We start from the raw sequence: 24315 nt of genomic DNA on the forward strand, positions 1-24315 counted from the left end.
GAAAAAGGGAACAGCATATTTAACTCACATACCAGAACAAATACCCACACAGGGTAAGAAAGAAATTACAATAAAAGGAGTAAAAAAAAAGAGCAAATTAAAAACTGAAATAAAATAAAATGAAGAATAGTTCAAAATTAATTTTCTTTCTTGATTAAGTGATAAATAAAATTTAATTATTTTTGTAGGTTTAGAGCATTTTGAATTTTACAGGTATTAGTGTTTTGCCTGTGTTTTTGAGTCCTCTGCCAGTTTTGTGATTTAAGGTTAGATTTAAAGTCTGTGGTTAACTTATAGTTAAATGCAAAAAAAAGTGTTACTCTGACTGAGTGAGGAGGATGAGGAGGAAGGCAGGGCAGAAAGGACAGAGAGAAAGAAGGGAAGAGAGAGGAAAAACCTGCAGGATGGGTGGTGAAAGAATGTTGAGGAACTCCATTGATGGATGGAGGATGAAGGTTAGAGTTGACTTCTAATGACGGATCGTATGACAGATGATTACGATATAAAAGGAAACGGAGAGAAGGAGGGCTGGACTGAGAGAGAAAAATGAGAGAGATGGAGTGATCTACTAGAAGGATCAATAGATGATGAATTGATGACACAGTGGCTGGAAGAGGCAGAATCACATGCACAATTAAAATGCATTATCACTGTTAACCACTGTCCAAAAGTATTTGGTGATAAACTGCAGTTGCTGTGCTTGTTTTGATCTTTTTTTAATCAATAATTAATTAATTAATTTTTAAATCAGAATCAGGAGGCACTGTCATTTACACTTTTTGTACTATAAATGCAGATATTCATACGTATTCTACATTAAAAGCACACCGAATTACATTTGTGGATATGTTAAGTGATGCATCCATTTTTAGAGTGAAATGTTTCAAAGAGGGACCGAGCAGCGGAGTGAACAATGCAGCTGTGGGCGGGTGAGTGGGCGGCTGGTTGAAGAGACGTGTTAGATCCACTCAGCAACTGCTTCTTATGCATCTCATCCCTCCATCCCTTAATTTCGCCATTTCTCTGTCCATCTATACATCAAACACCCACCCACCAACCTCCATATATCTCGATATAATACATAGATACTACGACTACAGCTGGTAACAACCAGAACAGCAAACACGAGATCTTGCAGAAACCATTTTGCCATGTTTTTATTTTGTAGCCACTACTAAATATTAATATCCTCCTTTGTAATGCTGGTAATCTGAAAAGTGATTTTTACAAATTTCAGTGTAGTTTTTTCTTCAGACTTGTTGCATCTCTAGTCCCACGGGTGTGTGGTGTTGTTTTTGACAGAAGGTCCCCGCACAGAATCTGATTCAGACCTTCAGGTGTATAGTATGTACATATTCTACATCCACAATTATTCCCTTAAAATATTGCAGGTTAGCCCAACAAATTCTGGCCACATTAACGCATAATACAGCTTTTAGTTGGGTTAGGATCTAAGTATAAATGTATTATTGAATATACAGTCAATAATAAACCAAAGCTGTGTTATCCATGGATAATAGAGCTTAAAATATGTAAAGATTTTTTAGCACTCACCTGGTTGATGTTTTTTTGAGAATCAACAAGTTGCTGAAGACTTGGAGAGCTTTTTTGGGTAAGTCAGTTCGGAAAGCTCCACTTTATAAACTGTTTAAATGAGCTCTTAAAATCACTGCACAAAAAAAAAGTATTTATTTACTTTATAAGTTACTGCACAGTTTACCTCCTCACGAAACAAGTTATTACATTACTTAAAATTAGACAACAAAATCATCAACATTGGGGGATTGTTAAATGAAACAGTGCAAAACAAAATGTGCTAAAACTGCATTTTCAAAACCAGTAATGAAATACAACATGATTTTGCCTTAATATTGCATTAGCTACAAAAATCATGATTATGAGTCATAAGAAAAAAAAATTATATTCTTACAAAATGAATTTAGAAATTCTTGCAGCACAATTGTGTACACTGTGTAAAATAAGTATAAACTGCTCTTCAGTGAGTGTGATATTAAAGAATTTTGCATTTTTTTTGAGGAAGTGGCAGCTGACTGTAAGCAGTCTCTGCAGTTTGTTGTACAAGCAGCCTCAAATGCTGGGATGGAAAGCCAAAAAAAACCAAACAAAAGCCAACTGGACTTGATCAAGGCTGAAGATTGTAATAGGCAGGTCCAGACAAGTCCGTATCAAAACGCCCTCGACACTCAGACAAGTTGAGTTCATAGAAAATTGGTTGACCAAGACTGGACTGATATTCCAGTGTTTGTCAAAATAAAATGTTGCAATGATATTGTCTCAAAGTTCTGCATGCAGGGCTTTTTTAAATGCACAATGCATATTTTACAATACTTTAAATCTATTGAACCCACAAATATTCAAGCCCTGGTGTCCCCTCTAAGGCTTTAGTGGAAGTGGCAGCAGCACTGTGGGGAGGACTGATGGATGTAAACGGCGAGAGAGACGAGAAAAAAGCAAACAGAATCGAGAGGAGGTGATGATGATAGAGAGGAGAGTGTGGGAGGGCCGACGTGTTGGAAGACAAAGGGCTCTGAGGATGAGAGGACGGTTGGAGAGAGAGAGAGGAGAGGATGAGAGAGGAGGATGCAGCTCGTCTGAAGTGTTTACTCATGTAGATGCTGTAGCACAGCAGCAGGGAGGAATATAAAGCCACAGGGACGCAATGGACGATGAGGGTTTATTGGTGCTGCATAACTAAGAGGCACAATCATGGCTGCGTCAGAGCTGTTTTAGTGTTTGAGCCACTCATCGTTCCTCCATCCTAGCCTTGTTTTTATCTTTCATTTGTTAGGTCCTCATTTTTGTAATATGCACTTTTAAGACAATGCAAATGATTGGGCAGCCCAGATATCAAAGCAGTGCTCCTTCATCTCAAAGATGATGTTTGCTGTGATCTGAGGATTTATACACTTCGCAGTTCGCAGTCAAGAGCATCCCTTGAGGGCTACATTGTTAAGATGATTTAAAGAAGACTCAGTGCTCTTACTGGTGTGTATAATCTGTGTGTGAGATTGATAACGAAAGAGCGACAGATCAGTAGAGAGCTCATCCTTCTTGGCCCGTCAGCCACAGCTCACAAACACAAACACACACACACACACATACACACACACACACACACACACACACACTCACACACACACTCACACTCACTCAGATAATATTACCTTTAGTTCAGGTTGGAATTGCAATGATGATGTAATTTCTAAACACCGTTCTTGGCTCCCTGGTTTCCTCTTATCTGCCTTTCATCTCTAAAGCAAATTGAAATCTTCAACATCATTACTCAAGCAACATCTCACCTTTAGCACAGAGGAAGGATGGGTGAGATGGAAAAAAATATAATTTTCTCACTTGATGGCCTGTAAGGTATGAAGGCATCATAAAAAGATAATAGATGACTTTTAGCATGTTTTGGGGGGAAATTTCTCTGAGTTGTTTGCAATGTTGCCCTTGGATCATAATTTTGAATTTTACAGACAAAATTAACCTGTTTTATCAAAGATTTGAGATAAAAAACAAACAAAAAAATCAGCTACAGGTCAAGGTTATATTATAAAAACAACGAATTGCTGATCAAATCAAATTCATTTTGATCTTTGGCCTCCAGAATTTAAGAACCTGGGTCTAGGTGTTTTACTGAATATTAGAAGAAATATTTCAACAAATTGAAGATACTTTTTAAAATGAGTCCACAGTCGTAGTGGCTCTGTGAGGCTCCGCAGTGTTCATGTCAGTATGCTATTATGATGATAATTAGCAGCTTTAATGTTTGTGTTTTATAGTTTGTGTCATGTTCTCATCATATGGGATGGATGTTGATGGGAAAGATTCTTGAATGGATCGGTCTGAAACTGTGAGAGGGACATGTCATAATAGTGCTGCTCCATTATGACAAAAATCATAACCATTATTATTTTGGCCAATATTGAGATCACAGTTATTAAACATGATTACTCATTGTCTTTTGAAACATCACGTACCTTTTAGCCTAAACAGAAAAACTTTTTAACAGTGGACTTTCTTGAACTGTAACCCTTTAAAAAATGGACATCCCACTGCCAGCCACCAAAGATCGTTGTTTGCATAATCCTGTCTAAATCAATCAAATAATCACCATTATATCTAGAACATGTCTTTTTTGCAGCAGAAAGCTAAGGTTTCTTTCTTCCATGTCATCATGTTACTTTCTTACCTTGCCTTAAGTGCATGACAAACACAGTATTTTACCATAATTATGCCAGTATTTCTCCGTGATGGCCGCAGGAAATAGCAGTTTTCATAATCCTGGTTTTATCAATCTAAAATGAAAATTAGAAAACCCATAACAGCTATGATACTCATTCTTTGAAGCAGAAAGCTCAGGCTTATGTCCTCCATGTCATCACATTGTGTAGTTGTCATGACATCATTGTGCTATGTTACATGTGCTGCAAAGTCAAACAAAAACTCACATCAGAGAAATGAATGTGGGATCTATCACAGTGCCTTTGTAGTCAGCTCATTTAAAAAGAACAACTTAATAATGTCATATTTCAATACTTGGGTTTTTATTTTGTAAAATTTGACTAAGAAAAACATGTCTAATTTTTTTTTGTTTTGGACAATTTCAATGTTTTTATCAATTATTTTGGTTTATTGACTCTCTACCTTTATGCTGAGGTTGTTCTAAGGACATGAAGCATTTGAGGATACTCCAAGAAATACCAGTGTATACACTGGTGGACCATTTCTGTTGCGGAGTTCAAAGAGTTGAATATAAATAAACTGTAGTGTGCTCATTGGCTTCATTGGCTTTAATTGTTACTGGAACAGTTCAGGTATTTAGCAGGACTGCAGCTTGTGCTTGTTGATGTGGGCAGGCACAATGGCCTGGTCAAAGGCACTCTTGAAGGCACATTGTAGCAGGACTCAAGCACTTTGACTTTATGCTTTCATTGATATTAAACGATGTAGGCTACAGTATGTTAGTGTGTCAGTCTGGTGGAGCAGTAGGCCAAAAAATACAATTTTTCTAGTCGTCAGCCTGAAATTTAAGGAGGTTTGCCAAGCATTTTTAAAGTCATCAAGAGAGCAATCACATGTGGATTAAACTTAGATGCTGGAGCATTTTTCCCCTTCGTCAGCTCACCAAGTTGTTTATTTCCGAGAGACTCCTCTCTCCACCTGAGACTTTCATCTAGGCCTTGGGGCCGAGATGAAACAGCAGGACCACCTTCCACGCAGCACGACGACCAGCCCCTCGAGTTTCAGGGGGTCTGCCGCGGTGTTCGTAACTCCCCTGTTTTTAATTAGATCCTTCAACAGGGAACGTGGCAGCAGAAATGCAGCCTTCGAGGTGATTTCAACAGAAGACTTTTTTTCTTTTCCTGTACCCCTACACACTCCTCACAGAAACATGCAGAATAATCGACATGTTCAGAAGTAACAACCCATAATTAAGACTTGCATGCTTTTGTGATATTTTTTCTTCAAGATTTTTCTGTTTCCTTTTTTTTTTTCTTCTTACAAAGTTCACATTGAAGCCGACTCATGATTGCCAAACTGTGAATTATAAGATTATTTTGTAAGCTATTAAAGCATCTTAGAGCTCTCCCTTTCACTGCTGTAGAAAGTATTGAGCAGGATTTGACGTCAGCCCCCGCTTGTCGGGCTGCACTGTGTCATTAGAGGCAATAGAAAGAGAGGGAGCTTTAGCATAAAGCCCAAACCATATTCTCTCCATCTCCTCGTAATGCCTAATGTTAGGTAGCGTACTTAGCGGGTTAAAACCAGATTAGGCTCTCAGCTTAGTGTATGGGATCCATTACAAAGTGTGTGAGTGTGTGTGTGAGTGTGTAAGAGTATTAGATGGGGTTTGAGGTAATTGATTTGGGTGGAGGCGGTATCTGAAGACAGACAGAGGCACGTAGAAATGGAGATGGAGAAACTGAGAGCAAAGCAGTGAGAGAGACCAAAGGACAGACGGGCATGAAGCCAATAGATGTGAAGAAATACAGTAGTCAGAGAGCAGTAAGGTGGGAAGAGAAGGCACAAAAAGACAAAAACAGGGAGATCGATGGAGATACAGATGCAAGAGAGGGAGAGAGACAAGTACAGGCAGGACGACAGATAAAGATTCAGAGAGGTGGGAATGGATTTTCTGTGTGTTAGCCTGATCCTGACCTTGCATTTGATCTGCCACAGATGTTCTTTGTGAAAACTAAGACGCCTGTGGAGCAGAAGTCCCAATTCTTGCTCATTTTTAACATTTTTTGGCTATTGTTTTCCACCCAGGACTCCAGCGCTTACCTGATCTGCACAAGCACTGAGTGATAGATGCCTGCACATTTAAAGTAGCATTTTATACTGTGGCTTTGTGTTGTTTCTATTGTATTTTTAAGTGGACTTTGCGCCCCTATCACAATGAAGGATTTGGTGGCATAGACACCTACTGTAGCTCTGGTGTAAGACTGAAGAGGTAGTGTTTGTGTGTAGGTCAGTTGCAAACAGACACATCTGTAACACAGCAGTCTGGTGTTACTGAGGTTTTTAAACCACCAGATTTCCTTTCTGCTCAGCATGTGTTTTACTGTTGAATACATTTGGATTTGATGGCCTGCACCAGAGCTGAAATGAAACGTGCATACCCTGCCAACACTGAGGCAATGTCCAGATTGTCCGTAACTGCCTCCTGCGGTTAAGGCTTAAATTATAATTTGATTTGTTGAAAATTAACTGGCAATTTTGATTAACAATAGACGTCTGTCATCAGGAGAAAATGCCAAATGTTCTCTATTTTCAGCTTCTCAAATATAATCTCTTGCTTTCCTCTGTTTTATATTATAAGTTAAACTTCTTTGGATTTTTGATCAAACAAGCAATGTGAAGATGTCATCTTACAATTAACTGATTAATCAAAAAATAACAGGCACATAATTTGTGTCCTTACATGCATAGTTATATCTATGAGAAAAGTTACCAAAATGTATTAAATACGATTTCTTTTGTTCCACTTGCCATTAAAATGTCTTTTGTGCTTGTTTGGGTTCATGCTAAACTGGCTGGATAAGTGTGTGTGAGACCAGTGTTTGACACCTCTGTATCAAACTGTGAAACCTGCCTAGTAATTAAGAAACTGCTTTGTGCCAACAGTCTTAGTCTTAAAGTAAAATGATGCCAAAAATCTGTCTTCAGATACCTCTTTTAGGCTTGAAAAATGGCTTAAAAAGTTAGCAGCTCGCTCCTGTAGAGAACGGTTGCTGTGGAGTTGGCGTGGATTCCTAACAGTTACAATGGATTTCAGAACTAAATACAATGTGTTGCATTATTGCCTGTTCATAGCTCCGAAGCTCTGTCTGAGATGGTAAATTTAGCTATTGTGAAGCGAGGATTGTTTGGCACAAATCATACGTACACAAAAATGTTGAAAAAAGTGGATAGTAATAGAGTGGTTTGAAAGGTAAAACTTTTTTGCCATACCTTCAGGTTATGAAGAAGCTGAACCTGCTCATCTAAAACTGAAGCTGCATAGATGGAACTTGTGTAATCATAGTTTGTGATTGAAGCACCATTTTTTAGCACCAAAAATCACTCATCACTCTGATGTTTCCTGCCTGTGTTGCTCCTTCTGATGAGTGGCAGAGACACCAGCTGCCAGTGTTTTCATTTGAATAATTTAACAAACAATCACTAAGTGTTTTGTGGGCCTGGAACCTAAACTCCAGTGTTCAACTCTCCATTGGCTGTGGAGACTGACTTTTTTATACACTCAGAATCAGACATGGAACTTGACATTTACGTGATGTTGCTTTTGTTGCTGAATTGTTCTGAAGGTGTTGGTGTCTGGTGGCACAGTAGCCAACAAGTACAAATCATCACTTCGCACTTAAATTATCTTGTCTGGTGGTTGTTGTCCACATGTGACTGAAAAACATGTACATGTTGACACAGCAGGCTTGAACACAAACACATACACAAATATTACTGCAGAATGAGGATGACTTGTCAATGACATGTTTGAAGTTTGGAATAGCTAAAATATGCTTAATTTTGCCCACTTTTAGTATATAACTAAAAAGATTTGGGTATATTTTCACATTAACTGGCAGCACAGACTGTACAAAGTAATGGATGCAGCTGCTGTGATGTGACGCATTAGTTTCATGACTCACGTTTTGAAACCTCTAACTTGGCATCTCAGCTGTTGCGATCTTGAGTTTTGTTGGAGTCAGAAGTTACCATATTTAATGGAGGCTAGCACTGTGGAGGAGCTAGGGTTGGATCTGATTCATAGACTGAAGCAAAGCCTCACAGACAGCCTGTCAAGTGGTCAGGCCCTTAATTATGAGTAAATCTAAGCCTTAATAAAATGTTAACTGGTGTGTTAAAGAGGGCTTTACCCAACTCAGAAATATTAATACGAATATTTGACGATTTGTTTTGTTTTCCGCACAAAGTTTGAAAGTTTGAACAGGTTTTGCGAGAATGTTAAGTGTGACAGCGGCATTCACGTTATATATAGTAAACAAGCTAACAGCGCTAATGACAGATTGCAAATGGGCAACAAGATTTTTTGCTGACACTACAGCTCACAGCAAGCTAATAGGATGCAAATTCACCGCTTCTTCACCATATGGCGCAGTCTCTCTTTCCCTCCATGCCACTGCCTGCATGTCTGCAGCTGCAAAGAGATGCATGAAAGTCAAGAGCGCTCGCTCTGCAGCCAAATCTGGGGACCAAAACATCCCCAGAAGTAGGCTCTACTCCACACACACAAAAAAGAGACTGCTCAACTTGAAGCAAACTCAGTTGATTGGGTCTCTGAATGATGATTCGAATCTCAGATTTTCAAGGGGCAGCCCTAGAGTTATGTACAAATTCACCCTTTGCACATTTGTCATGAATGTAGAAATTGGCTAAAGAGAAAGAAATGATTTTTTGTACCATGCTGTAAACATCGCTAATCCTGCTGTAAAGTTGTGCATTTTAATATGGGGGTCTTTAGGGACTGGCTGACTTCTGGCAAAAACATAGTTTACACTGGCCAGTCCTACTGCCATCATCAGACAGTAGATGCAGGGAGGAAGCTGTTACTGCAGCTCCCAACTGCTGAACAGTGAAACACATCTAACCAACATGAAATAATCTCTGTCATAGATGTAAAATACACTCAGTAATTTTCCCAACAGTAGCCACTTTATACATGGCAGGCCCTGTTTTAAGAACCATGTGTGCAGGACTTCAGGGTCAGAATCGCAGCAGGTGAGGTTGAAGCTTTGATAGCGGACATCGGGTTGTGTTCTCAACAGGTGCATGACCGCAGGGGCAGCATTGTCCAGAGGCACAGTGACATTTTCCAACAAGTCAGAAGCTCAAAGTGCATGTCCTGCACCTGTCTGTATTTGTATAAGGTGCCCTTTGATGGATCTCCCCCCCCAAAAAAATCACATCACGCTTTTATACATGCTCTGATCAACCAAATCCTGAGCTTGGGTTAAACCGCCACAATCTTCTTTTCAGCATGGAAAGTTACACCTTGTTCCTTTCTACTGCACTATGCATTTTTATTGTATCTATTATAAGTACTAAGATGTGGTGTGATTCAGTTAAACACTGCTAGTTTTGAGACAAGGTTTTTACAAAGAATTTTAACTTCATCACCATGGTTACATTGGAACAGAAGTTGTTTTACAGTATCGACTAGCATTGTTATTTGTATGCTTGTTTGGCTTGGCCTTACTCACGGCCTTTTGTCTTCTTTGTACGGGGTAGTATGGTTAGATGTTTACAATTCAAATGAATTCTGTAAGTGCCTTGACACTTAGGATTAGGGTGAGGCTGCCCGAAGGAGCTGTAGTTATTTTCTAACTGCTAATTTTCAGCCCGCTGATTGTAAAAGTCAAACTGGAGAGCTGCGCAATGCAAGTTCAATTTTATACTGCAGGCCTCTTGAGCAGGTCTAGTGGGTCAGCAGAAACTCTGGGCTTTGCACAGTACAGCAAAATAAGTTGTTTAGGGAGATGATGGAGAGTCTCATTCACCTCTTTATCCATATTTTCCCGGCTGTGAAGTTCATCTTTGGTCAGACACCATGGCTGTCTTCAAAGAATGGAACAAAGCATTTTATTCTCAGAAGTTATTTGACTCAGCATTGTGTACATTATGTATCATGTCATGGGTGAATTGCTTCAGCTTGTCTAGATCAGTGTTATCTCCCAGTTGATTTTGTGGTGGTTTAGTTTTGGCTATTCTACTGAGTTTTACCTTTTAATCCCTCAGAGTCAGCAACAACCATGGCCAGAGGCATTATGTTTTCAGGCTTTCATCCTATTCATGTGTCCGTCCCATTCTCATGAATGCAGTACCTCCTTGAGGGAATTCCTTCAAATGTCCACTTTGACTCAACAATGAAATTATTTTATTTTGTGGTCAGAGGTAAAGGTCTCTGTCACCTGGCCTGTCTCATCCTCATGAATATATCATCTCAAGAACACCTTGAGAGAATTTCTTCAAATTTGGCACAAATGTCCACTTAGACTCAGTGTTGAACAAAGGTCAAAGTCATTGTGACCTCAAAAAACAATATTCAAGAACACATACACTAATTATGACAAATTTACACACAAATATCTAATGGGATAAAATGATTAAGTGATGACATTTTATATCCAAAGAGTCAAAGGTCAACTGCCACATCATAATGTTCTGCTAAAATGCTTTTCTGACCAGTACCTCAGTCATCACTCAGGAACAGAAGGGGAAACATTGGGTCAGATACTGAGTTGGTGAGACTAATGGGTGCCCACCTTGAAACTGTGCTGATTGTTTAGATATTCTGTGCCGTCAAAAAGAAGATGAATGTGCTGCATCAGTGTTTTACAATATCCAGGAATATCCATAGTGGAAGCACTGTCAACTGTCATGGCTACACACGAGTCTGGATGGATGTGAACTATATAGACTGTACCCAACTCAGAATGATGTCAGTCGAATCATATTCGGCAGTTAAGTATGACTATTCGATGCGTTTTTTTCCATATAAAAATGGGGCTAAAAGCAGGACATTGTGTGTGACAGCAGCATTCATTTAATGCAGTAAACAAGCTAATAGCACTAACGACGGATCACAAATGGGAAACATCATTTTTGCCAAAAGTAGATATCAAACAAAAGCCAGAGACTTTAACATATTAAGTTTGCTGTAACCTGTAAATTTGCCACTTCTCCACCTTAGGGTGCAGTTTCTTACTCCCTTTGTGCAGCTGCCTGCATGTCCGCATCTGCTTGTACCAAAGAGTAGCATGAAAGTCAAGAGCACTCACTCCACAGCAAAATCTGGTGACCAGTACATCCCAGGAAGCAGGCTTTACTCCACTCGAAAAAAAAAACTGCTCAACTTAAAGCAATCTTTGTCAACTGAGGGGTCCCCAACTGATGATTGAAATCTCAGACTTTCAAGGAGTAGACCTAGAACTGTAATTGCAACTTGACTGGTTTGTAGAAGCATACAACCAGGAGGCAGTAATTCTGACTTTTAAAGCTTATGTTTTTGGCCTTTATTTGACAGAGGACAGTCTAGATATGGTCGGGGGAGAGAGGGGTATGACATTTAATAGAGGTTGGAAATGAACCAGGGCAGTTAAATAGCATGTGCTGTAACTACTTGGCCACTGAGGTGCTCTTTGAGTGTTTATATTGTTTTCAAATCCTTTCAGCCTGTTGTTTTTTTATATTTTATGCACACACAGTGTTTCTCTCATTTTTAGCACTCAACATGTGTAACAAAAAACTCTCTTAAGACACCTTTTCATTGTAAATTACACTCACACATTTCAGATCAATTTATTACTCATTTCACAGCCCATGAATCTGGCCGAGGCTGTATTCACGTGAGGATTTTTTTTTTGTGTGTTTATGCGTGAGGTTTCATCAGTGGGCCTTTAGACATTGTGTTTTTTATTTTGTACTCATTGAGCCTTTACTGTTAATAGGGAAGGAAGTCTGTTAGCAAGTCATACCAAGGCTTTGCTGTCTGGATGTTAATTTATGAATAAATATCAAAGCCTCATCAATAGACTTGCAGGACGTACTGTACAGTCGGCTTTTCTCACTTTGTCGTTAAAAACTGACAGCCTCCATACAAGTGATAACCTTTGTGGTTTTAGATTAAAATGAAAGGGACTCAGATTTTTTCAGTTTTAGGAAGGGGAGGCCGATCAACTTCTGAAAGGAAAAAAAAAGAACAAACAGTGATGGCCGTGGCAGTGATTGGAAGAAAATACTGTGTGATGACAATGTGACATTAGAAAATACCATATTTGGCATGGAAAATAGGCTAACGTTTGCCCTAAGGTATCACAATTAAATTGCCAATAGGATGTAGCTGTAGCACTCATTAGTATTATTGTTTCCCTGACACATATATCAAATGAGAAAAGGTGTGTATGTGTGTGTGTCACAGTGGATTCCCCCCTACATAGTGGCTCCCTATTGGCTTTCTAGCTAATGTGTTGTCTTTCTCTCTGTGTATCTGTCTGTCTGTCTTTATGAATGTCTGTTTGTGATTTTGGTTGTTTGTGCCCAATGTTTTACTTTTTTTGTCACTTTGCCACATTCGGCCTGTCATTTATTTTCTTTGCTTTTCGTGTGAGTTGTTTTATGCATGTTTTTTTCTTCTGTCTGCGCATCTTCATCCTGCATTCTCCACAAACTGCTTTCTGCCTGTTGTTTTAAATGTCTGCTTTAAATGTATGTATGTGTTTGTCTGCTCGTCTCTCACACGTCCCTGTCTATTTATGTCTGTACGTCTCTTTCTGTGTGTTGTCTTGTCTTGTCGTCGCTGTCTCCATAATGTCCCCTCCTCCAGCCTTTGTGACTTTGCTGAACGGGGACCAGGCTCAGGATGCCATCCGCTCCCTCCATCACAGCACTGTCCGGGGACGCCTGATCAACGTCACGCTGCAGCCCACAGACTCCCTGCTCTGCCTCACCAACCTGCCCCACACCTTCACTGCCCAGCAGTTTGAGGAACTGGTGCGCGCCTACGGGAACATCGAGCGCTCCTTCCTGGTTTACAGCGAGCTGACGGGACACTCCAAAGGCTATGGGTTTGTTGAATATATGAAGAAGGATTCAGCATCACGGGCCCGTTCTGAGCTGCTGGGCCGACCTCTGGTATGTTAAAGCGGTTGTTAAAATGATCCTGTCCTGGTTGATTTCTTGTTGTTCTTGCTAAATTTATGTTGCCTTATGTCAGAGAGAATTGTCATCTCGTTACACTGCATTTCCATCTGCGGTCTTACAATGTGTTGAAACCAACTGATTTTTGTGGCAGAGGGATATTCAGTTTTTCCTAGTCAATTACCAGACACGCATATATGTGATTTTAAGTCTACATGGTCTACATCATAACCACGCCGGCGTATGCCTGTGGTGCGACAAGTAGGTGAAGTCTGAACACCATTTAACAGGTATGGGAACTGACAGATTAGTCTGATCTACCCTTAAAATGAAGCAGCTAGAGCGGCAAAAGCACTGTGTACGTCACCACTACCACATGGCCCATACAAACACAAACGAGTCAAGATTGATAAGACAGAGAGCTGATGAATGTCATTCAGGGTTAGATAATATCATGAAATAGAGCAGACACACAAATTTTTCATCATGCTAGCATACCTGTTTTGCCAGGGTTTTAAGAGTGGAGTGAAGTAAAACAATCTACAAGGTCAGGCAATTTTGAGAAGACATGTTGATTTAAACAGCCTCGATGGCAATGACTGTCTTGTCTATATTTCCCGCAATTGTTGTTATTACTCCTTAATGGTTCCAGCACACTGCAGCTTAACAACAGCGTTATTCCCGCCCATGGCACTGTTTCACCATCTCTGAGAAGAAAATCCCCCCCTCTCTCCTTCTCTGTGCCGCTGTCAGCACGTCTGCAGCTCCGTGTTATCAAAGAGAAGCGTGAAAGTCAAGAGCACTCGCTCCGCAGCAAGATCCAGGGACCAAAACGTCCCCAGAAGTACACCACTGTTTGACTGGAAGCAATCTCAGTCAACTGAGGGGTCTCGAAATGATGTTTTGAATCTCCGACTTTTTAGTGGCAGCCTTAGAAACTGCCGTTTAATGTCATGAGCCAGACCAGAATCAGTCAACTCAAACCCAGGCAAACATTTATCTTCAAAACAGAAGGATGTTGGAACAAAAGGAACTGCCCAAGGGCTCTGGTTTCCATGAACCTGTTTGGATGAGTACAAAAAGATGCATTTTAGCTTTCTTAGCTCAACATGAATGATCTTGATTTGAGTTAAATTTTGATTTTACCTGATTTAATAACATTTTACCTCTCAAATAGCCTGATTGTAACAAAGTATTTGATGGTACTGGATTGGACTACTTGCCAACGCAAAGCAAGTTACATATTTATATAGTTTTATTTTATTTAGCTCCAATCAAACTGCAACCAGATGGCCTGTTTTGATATAAACATTAAAGTGAGCTGAAAGATAAGTGATACATTTGATTCTTTGGTCACATCTTACATCGAGCTGTTTACTTGTAGGGAAACTTGTAATCATCACAAACTGATCACACAGTGAAAAAAAGTAATCGGTACAAATTGGGGTTTTGCCAATTTATGTCCTGAGTATAAAGTATGAAATTGCAGTGTGAACACAAACATTATCTGTGGAAAGAAACACTGAACCACAAATAACCCCTTGTCTCATTTAAGTGCAGTTGACCATGAATTCCACTGCAGATTGTTTGACCCCACTTTTTGGATCAGCTCAATCAGTGAAACAAAACTGTTAATGGATACATGTAGCTCAAGGGCTGACGAGCTTTTATATCAGTACTTTAGAGCCACAAGGATGAATATATAATGGCAAGTATACTTAACAAACATTTGTTTATAGTAAATTCAGAATTGAGAAGGTATGTATGCATTGTAGGAGTGTGAAGTGACTTCAGGGTCTATAAAACCTAATTCCTAAAACCTAATTGTGCAGGAGGATCGCTCATTGATGGTGCAGTGGATGGACGTCAACCAGCTGAGCCAAGAGGAGAACCTACACTCCAAGTGTCTGTGTATAAACCGGCTGCCACTGGACCTCTGTGACTCTGAAGAACTGACGCAGCTCTTCTCTGAAACATACAAGCCTGTCTTCTGCCAGGTGAGTGTGTTTATTTCAATGCGTCTTTGCATCACAAGTATATTGTACAAAAAGTTTTCAGTTCTTATCATTTCATAGTATGCTGAAAGTAGAGACACCCAAATATGACAGGCAATTTAGCAAGTATAATAACAGCCTAACAAGAATGTGACAGGGCCTTTAGTTTTCACATCTCGTACGATCAGATGTGCAAAATTATGTCTCCAAGAGGTTACGGCTCATTGAACATGTCTGTGATCTGACACTGAGGTTTAAGATTAATGTTTGCAAGTTCTGTTTTCCATTTTCTCAGAGCCTCATTGTATAGCAGAAGCTCTAAAGGAAAATGTTATTCATTGATAAAGTCACACAAACTCCTGCGAAGGATCTTCATTAAATATATAGGATTCTCACCTTGAAATAGCTCCCACCTTCCACCTACATAGTTTCATCAATTAGACACCACCATGCACATCCATACTGCAGTACAATTCCACTACACAATACTCTTTTTTCTTATGTATATGGTTTGTGCAGCTATATTCAACACACTTCCAGGGTTTTTACAACATTTTTATTTTTATGCATTTGGTCAGAGGATCATGTTTTTGAGATGTCCATCCATCCATCCTATTCAGGAAGGCATGAAGGGAAATTCTACAAATTTGGCACAAACATCCACTTGAAATCACAGATGAATTGATTAGAATTTGGTGGTCAAAGGCCACTGTGACCTTCTCTGTCACATTCTTGTGAATGCAATGTCTTCAGAACACCTTAAGGGAATTACTTTAAATATGGCACAAACATCCACTTGGAGTCAAAATTGAACTGATTAGATATTTGTGGTCTGACTCTTTCTCATGAGTGCAGTATCTCAAAAAAGCCTTAAGGGAGTTTCCTCTAATTTGGCAGAAATGTCCACTTGGACTTAAGAATGACCTGAGAGACACTATGTCAAAAACTGATTTGGTAAAACTTATCTTGGGTGCCCAAGTTGAAATTGTGATAATTCTACAAATTTTCTGTTCTCCAGACTTGAAGGTGTGTGTGAAGCATCCATGTTTTCACACACATGGATGTGAACTGTAACTGCAATTTGAAAGGTGCATGGAGGCATAAAGCCTTATGGTGGTATATATAGAAGCGTAATGCTCACATATTTCTGTTTATATAATAATTTCTCTATTTCGCTTTGGATATGTAAGACCAACTGTAATGTAACCTGATTTCCCTCAGTGGATCAAAATAAACTATTTCTGATTATGACCACCAGGTGTGAAGTGCTGATATAAAATTCAGAGTTCTGAGTCCCTATTGGGCAATCTTGCAGTATTACCAAGCAACTGTTTCCATGGTGAGGTGTGGCTGCTGTGACACTGGCCCCGCCCTTCAACCCTCCTGCGCCCCCCCCACTCCTCTCAGTTTCAGTTCAGCAGTGTTATATACTACCCTGCCCCATCACATACAAACCACCCCCACATTCCCATTTAGATATCACTCAATGGGTATCTGTCATCTGCTGCATTTCCAGTTTTAGCTCCACCCCTCTGCCCCACTCCCACATAGAAATCAATACACCCACATCATCCTAGTCCCATGATGCTTTGTGGGTGTTTAGCTCATGTTGCTTCACTGTTGCAGAGCCAGCAGGCTTTGACCTATGGTTCAGCATTTTTTTATTTACAGTACAGTATGTGCTTATGATTGTATGTGTATATGTGCTGCTGTACTTCAGCATGTATGAACTAGAAATACGGAAGGCACAAAGCTTCTGAAACCCTTTTACACTCTTGAACAGGATGCAGACTCAACACATACAGGGACATGAGAACCTACCAAGGTTGGATTCAGAGAGAAGTCACAGTATTATTTTATTAACCCGACTGTGCAGGACAGTGCAGAAAAGCTACTTTAACCATAACTTCTGCTTTTTCAATCATCAGTAAGGAGAGAGCATATGCGACTGCCTGGACAAAAGGCACTGCACCCTTTTTTTCAGAGCGCCCCAACTCTATATGCCACCCCTCTCAGCGCTTTTGTTGAAATCTGGATTTTTTAGAAAGACACTGGTGTCAGTTACTACTTTGCCTACTTTGCTATCTGTCCCAGTGTGTATGATATGTAAGAAATTTTCGCAACAAAGACATAAAGCCCACCTGTAAGAGCAAATTTGGCGGACACTGAATATTGCTGATAAGTGTTGTACTATTGCAACGCATTCTCACTCAACTTGTCAACTGCAGATCTTTGTGGCCCTAAACATTAAACTATGACTGAATCCTATTGCGACTATTTTGGATGTTCAGGGACTGCATGTCAATTTGCACTTGTTACATGTGTTGTGTCTTTTTAAAACAAATGTCCGTTTTCACAGGAAATGTGCAGTTCCTCATTTTAGTTCCCGCTCTTAAATGCATGCAATCTGTTTTAAAAAATAACTTTCCTTAAAAAAAGATCATACCATCATGGTACTGTGTGTCTCAGTGTCGGGGCATCAGTGGCTGAGTGGATAAAGCAGGTGCCCCGTGAATAAAGGCAGAGTCCCTGCTGCAGCGGCCTCAGGTTCGACTCCTGCTCGAGGCCCTTTGCTGCATGTCGTCCCCGCTCTCTCTCCCCCTTTCAAGCTATTAATCTGTCCTATCTAATAAAGGCAAAAATACCAAAAAATGATCTTTTTTTAAAAAAAAGGGTAAAAGTCCTGAGTTTGTTTGACCCCACATCCTGTCCTTCCTGCCTTACATTGACGTTCTTGCTCTTTAACAATGGCAGTTGCTCTAAGCGTTAAAAAATGCTGCTTCCCAGTTCATCTCATAGCGCTGCTAAAGGGGTTCATCAGCATCTGACACCAAGGGCCACTGACCAAGCATCAGTATTTATGAGCTTGGAGTGAGACCAGTTTGGCTTTTGTCACAGTATGTGTTATAAGTTGGTTGTTAGCTGACATAGCATTACATTAGCTATGTAGCTAAGGTTATTGTACCTTATACTTTTGTAAGATATGATGTTTGTTTCTTTGTTTGTTGGACATTCATTTGTCTTTTATCATTCCCTAATGTCTTACTGTCGTCAGCTACAGTCTGTCTTACATAAACCGCCTTCCTCCTCTGTGCTCATAGTCAGAACTCTTGTTACTTTTCCTCTGTGCAGAGTGCACTTTACCTGTGGCCTTGGCCCTGAGCGCTATAATTGTGCTACCCACGAAAGGGCCCTCCAGGCAGCACTTTAGCTTAAGTCAGCTAGGAGAGATAGAGGGAGGAGAGGGTAAAGAATGTCAACCATATTAGAGGGAAGGACAGCAGGATGGAGACAGTGTGGAGGGGATGGGAAGGAGGGAGGCTGGTGTTGAGAATGCCAGACCTATTAGAGAGAGGATGGATTGAGGGAGGGAGAGGGCTGACAGTGTCAAGCCTAATATAGGGAACGGAGGGAGACAGAGAAAGGAGGAGAGCTGAAGTGAAATGGTGAAGAGAGGTAGACTGTCAGTCACAGTGAGAAGATTGTTGGTATATTTGTAAATGTAATAATGATTGCTGAGAGTAAATCAAAAATTTGCATTCACTATGAGACAAAAAAGACCAAATTTGGTTGGTAGAATAATACATGTAAAAGGATAAAGATTAGGATGACTGAGCAGAGTTAGGGAGGATGAACGGATGTTACAGAAATGGAGTATAGATGGGAACAGGTTGACTCTTTACAGGCTACAGGGCCAACTATTAGCAGACTGAGCAGAGACGGTTACTCTTGTCTGGCTACATAAATTTGTCCATGTTATGTCTTTGTACAGTGACATAAAGTACACTTACAGTTACAGTTTAAATTGATTGTATTCTGAATACAGTTATTTCTATAAGCATAGTTTACTTTAAGGGATTACTTTGTTTGTTTTATTTGCTCTATACCTTTTTCCAACTGCATTCAAGCACGTGTCAGTTTGATTGTGTTGTTTTTCGTTCCAGCTGGCTACCAGATGCCACAGTGCCGCTGTTTGCAACTCAACTTTTCTTGGATGCTTTTCTATTTATTGCTGTTGCTTGCTGTGAAATTGCAGTAATGGACAAAATATGGCTGATTTGTGAAGTTAAAATGAGGAATTATCTTCACAACACCTTTTCATTTTATTACAGTAACCTAAATAAAGTGGCAGCTGGCTGGAGGGAGATCTTGAAAATGGCCATTGCTAAGAACAACCTGCTTGCTGATGGCTATGTTGTTTGTTATTTCCAGTAAATATCACAATATAAAGCGTGCATGTTCTGATTTTAAATACAATTACAAATAGAAAGTTACCAGGTACTCGCCCATCTTTTCAGTCGTTACGTCTACAGCCGAGCGCACAGCTGATAGCCTACTTGGTTGATGCATGATATAAAAGTAGTGTATATTTAAGGGGTTCAGTGTGGACAGAGAGCAATGCTAGCTTGCTATAGGGCCCGCTGTAAAATTAGTATGAGGCATGCGTTCCCCATAAACAGATTGTTAAAGTCAAGTGTGTGCAGAGTGTGTGCAGTGCACCTGCCAATGGCAGAGGAGATACACAGCCAGAACACTGTCAGGAACGTGTTTTTGGTATGGAATCGTAAGGCCCAGAGAAATGAGAGTGTTTATAATATGTAACTCTGTTTGAGTAATCTAAAAGAATTCATTATAAATTACTTTTTAGGGCTTGTATTCAGTAAACTGTGGAGGAATACACCTTCCAACATTATATATACCGTGGATAACACCCATCATATGTTTGTTTTCTGTTTCATTTTCCTGCATGTTCTTTAAAAACAGCTGAAATAATTTTGCACTGTATACAAAAGGTCACATATTGCACTGACCACATGCCACATAAACTATTCTGTAGGTGTTACGTGGATGCCCATAAAGTATGAGGGAAATGAGTTAAAGTATAGAGCTGAAATGTTTATCTGTTCTTGCAGGTAATACTTATTTAACTGAAAACAGTGTGCAGTTCTTAATATACAATCTGATCTTTTACATTTTCTCGTTTTAACATGTGGTGCTGTTTAGGACTTTTATGTTGTTTCATGAGATGCTTGTTTGGAAAAACAATAAATGAAAGAATAGGAAGCAGAACAGTAAAAATTAAATAAATAAATAGATAATTATATATTCATATATATAAAACAGCATCTGAAGATGTCAGCTAAAAAAAAATTATAGAAACTCCTGTAAATATAGCAGGACTATGGGGAAAAAAAGAATCATGCAACAGAAAAGGACGAATATAAGGATTGTTTAAAAAATGGATAAACCACCCAACAAATTTGCACTTTTAAGAAATGCAGCAAAGAGGCTTTACAGGGAACAACTTATAATCAGATTTATTTTGCAGTTACATTGTTTTATTTATAAGCAGCAGGGGAAAAAAATCTAATTTTGAATATGAAAACAAACATGTTCCTCATAATCATCAGCACTCATTGTTTTGCAGCTAATTAAATTCTTTCCAAGTACAATCTTAAGATGCTTGACACAGTTATTGCCCTCCTTTGGTAAAACTCACAGTGTTTTCAAAGTTTTGCTCAAAGAAAGAAAAAAATCGAAGAACGGTGTTGTGTTTAATGACATCTTCTGCTTCATGAATTGGGAATGAAGAACCTCCACAAATGCTTAGTAAGTGAATTTCCGCTTTAGTAGATAGATTTAATAAATGTTTTTCTTGTGAGATCATACAGTTGAAAACTAAGAATTTCTTGTTATTTTATTTTGTCTGTTATTTTATTAGTGTTCCTCTTTTAAATGATCTTTTTTAGTAACAGTCACACCCTATTAGTCTCTCCCTCACTTTCATGTAAACACACATGCACACACATACTCTGCTCCACTCCTCCAGTTATCTTGATAAACATCTTTACAGTAAAACTTGTCACTGTGACAGGTCATGTACCTTTCCTCACAGACAGCTGTGACAGGACTGTCATGACCTCATCACTTGGTTCGGACAGCTGATGTGGCCGTTTAAACTCTGTCATACACACAAACACACACGCATCCACTCACACATAGTCTCAGCCCTGCTGATGGCTCAGTCAGCATCTCTTGGCTGGGGACCATAACACAAGAAAACCTCCTTCTTGAGGTCAAGAGCTGTCACACACACTGATAGCAAGGTTAGCATCTTTGGTTTTTGCACTCTTATACACACACACACACACACACACACACACACACACAGACTTACTGTACAGTATATTATGTATTTGGAAAAAGACCAATATCTGCAAAGTTAACATTGTTTTTCTAAACAGTCATAACAAGCAGGATTTCACACAGCACCTTTAGTCTTTGATTAAACATCCCTCAGGCCTTTGTTTCTTCAGTGAACGGTCTTCATTTGTAAGTTGTATTTCTGCTGTAAAGCCAGTTATATTTGCTGTAGGTAATCGCTAATGTCGGCCAAGGAGCATCTCCTCATTCAGTATGGTGTAGTGATGCAGCAAGTTATGGGCCGAACATTGGTATCAGACGATATTCGCTGTGTTGACAGACAATGGCCGATCTGCAAAAAAGGCGACATTCACCAATAGCAGTGGGCTATTCAGTAAAAATGACTATTGGACAAAGTCAAGTTATTAAGTCATCATGATGTGTTCTATTTGTTCATTTGTTTTCACAGTGATATTGATAGATATTTTAGAGGGAATTCTGCTATATATAGTAAAAAGGCTTTAGAAGTTTTTTTTAAAAAAGATATTTTACTGGGCTGTACCTGACTCAGAATTATGTCAGTTGAATCCGATTTGGCAGAATTTTTTTTCCATGTAAAGTCTTAAATTTTGAAGGGGATAGTGGGGGACTCCATGTTACATCTGCATTCATGTTATATAGTGAACAGTCTGACAGCGACAGACAGGCAACGTGCAACAACAAGTTTTGCCGACACTAGATATTAAACAAAAGCAGGAGACTGCATTGTATTAAGTTGCCGTGACTTGTAAATTTACCACTTCGAACCAGAAGAGAGAAAATAATGTTATCTCAGAGCCTCACAGTACAGCCTCTTCCTACTCTGTGCTGTTGAAGTCTCTACCAGAGAGTAGCGTAAAAGTCAAGAGCACCCACTATGCACCAAGTCTAGGGACCAAAACGTCCCCAGAAGTACACTGCATAGCACCCTGACTAGCGATAAAACAACAACAAAAAATAAACTCCTCTACTTGTAGTAATTTCAGTTGACTGAAATGTCTCTGACTGACGATTTGAATCTTCGACTCTCAGGGGTCAGCACTCAAGTTTTTTATATTAAAGTTTATTCCATAAATTTGTATTATGAAGTTTGTGCTCATTCAAAGGTCGTTTTTTCTTAACCCAGATCTAAATAAAAATGACTACTTGCATGGTTTTGCTTAAAGCCCATTACTGCAAATGTCTCACAATTTCATGCAACGTGATTGGCCCATGACTGCAGCAGATACAACGCTGTGCTGTGTAGAAGCTGAGCACAGTGTATTTGATGGAGTTGTTTTTACAGTTATTTAATAAATATTTGAAGAATTTGAACACTTTGAAAATGTGTTCAAATTCTTATTTGAATGGAGAGGAGTGGTGGTAGCATTTTATGCAATTGAATACCTCTGTTCACATAAGAGGTATAAAAAAAAGCACAAAAAGGGTATCAAATGAAGTACTCTATTGTTATCACTATCACTTTAAGGGTATTGGTACTGTAATTTTTTAATGATACTCAGCCCTAACTGGAAACGACAATCAGCATGTCCTGTGAGTTGTTCCTCAGATTGCTTTTAACAGCATACTTCCAGAAAACTTTGCACATTAGGTTTTCATGAAAAGTCTTTCTATGGCATTCTGTCATAATGCATAGTCCAAAATTTGGTTGTCAACCGCTGTTAATTATGCTGTAATTGAAGTTACCTCTCGAGTGCCACTGCACTTTGGCTTGACTCATATGGCAGAGGTGTTCTATTATGTTGTCAAAATCAGGGTTGGCAAGTATAATTCAGTACAAGTGGAGAGAGCGTGATGTAACAAAATACATTATTTTCCAGCACATCAAAGAACTCTGCTATTATATATTCCAACATTATGCAACAAACGACATTTTGTACTTTGTATGTACATCTTTTTATCATGTAAAACACACATAGCTTACATTCATCATTCCTTATTACATCACTGTAGAAAATATCAAAAATGATGTATGTAAGGCTGACCCGAATTCTTCGAAGCTCTGAAACTTCGATCATTGCCATGGTAATTGATGTCAAATTCAGTATCCAAGAAATTCTTCGTTGTTTCATACTATTACCCAAAAAAATCCTAAATAGAACATAAATTCAGAAATGCTAATCAAACATGATTCATTATGCATCAACATTAATTATTAGTAACGAGCTTACAAACTTAGTGATAGGCTTAGTGCTGTGACTGACTGTTCGGCCACAGTGCCAGGCTTACAGATACATTACCAAGATGAAAAAGTTTCAAATCTACAACCATCTGGCCAAATCACATGAAAACTCTAAGTAACAGCTCAGCCATCTTGCGGCTGAAAAAAGGCTAATTGTGATTTGTGATAATGGGCTTTATAAAAAAAAAAACTGATTTGAGTTGCAAAGTATTCTTTTTCCTAGATATTATGGATGATGTTACTGTGACCTGCATGCTAACAAAGTGGCTGATGTCAGGGTATTTTAGACTGAACGAGTAAAAAGTGATGTTTAAAACATGTCCTCTTGTCTCACATCACCCCCACTTCGAGCTGCGATTATTGGGCAAACTTTTCTTCAAGAACCTTTAATGCCCCAAAACTGCTATTTGGGACAGCCCTAGAAATCTAGACATATTTTTACACAAGGACGAATACTGCTCCACTTTAGATGTTAGCCACATGGATCATGACAGAAAAATCTGCCAATATTTACACATTATATCTCAGACCTAATGGTGCAGTGGTTTAGTTCAGTCCATTATTCCAACTTGACTACCTGTTGGCCAAAGCATGAAAAACATACTCTGTTAATTAGACTGGTGTAGGGTAATTACACTTTCCAGGAGAGGAATTTCCTCTGGGCCAATCTGTTTTCGATTTACAAGAAGGATAATTTACTCGATGAAGGATGAAGTACCAAATTAATGCATTAAATTACTCTTTAATTTTTCTAAATCATACCTCGAGGACAAGGCA

The 24315-nt window shown here is 39.2% G+C and overlaps 1 protein-coding gene across 2 annotated transcripts in view; it reads left to right on the forward strand.

Annotated features, from left to right (window-relative positions):
• raver2 (ribonucleoprotein, PTB-binding 2) overlaps positions 1-24315 on the forward strand; it is a 117717-nt gene that overhangs the window by 49873 nt on the left and 43529 nt on the right. For both annotated transcript variants that reach the window (XM_088077541.1, XM_042482901.2), the window contains exons 4-5: positions 12866-13173; positions 15012-15176. In XM_088077541.1, the coding sequence (XP_087933667.1) occupies positions 12866-13173; positions 15012-15176 (473 nt within the window). The remainder of the gene's footprint in view (positions 1-12865; positions 13174-15011; positions 15177-24315) is intronic.

The sequence above is a fragment of the Plectropomus leopardus genome, chromosome 5, assembly GCF_026936395.1.
Source record: "Plectropomus leopardus strain MGB_pleo_1.0 chromosome 5, ASM2693639v1, whole genome shotgun sequence".
Taxonomy (NCBI): domain Eukaryota; kingdom Metazoa; phylum Chordata; class Actinopteri; order Perciformes; family Serranidae; genus Plectropomus; species Plectropomus leopardus.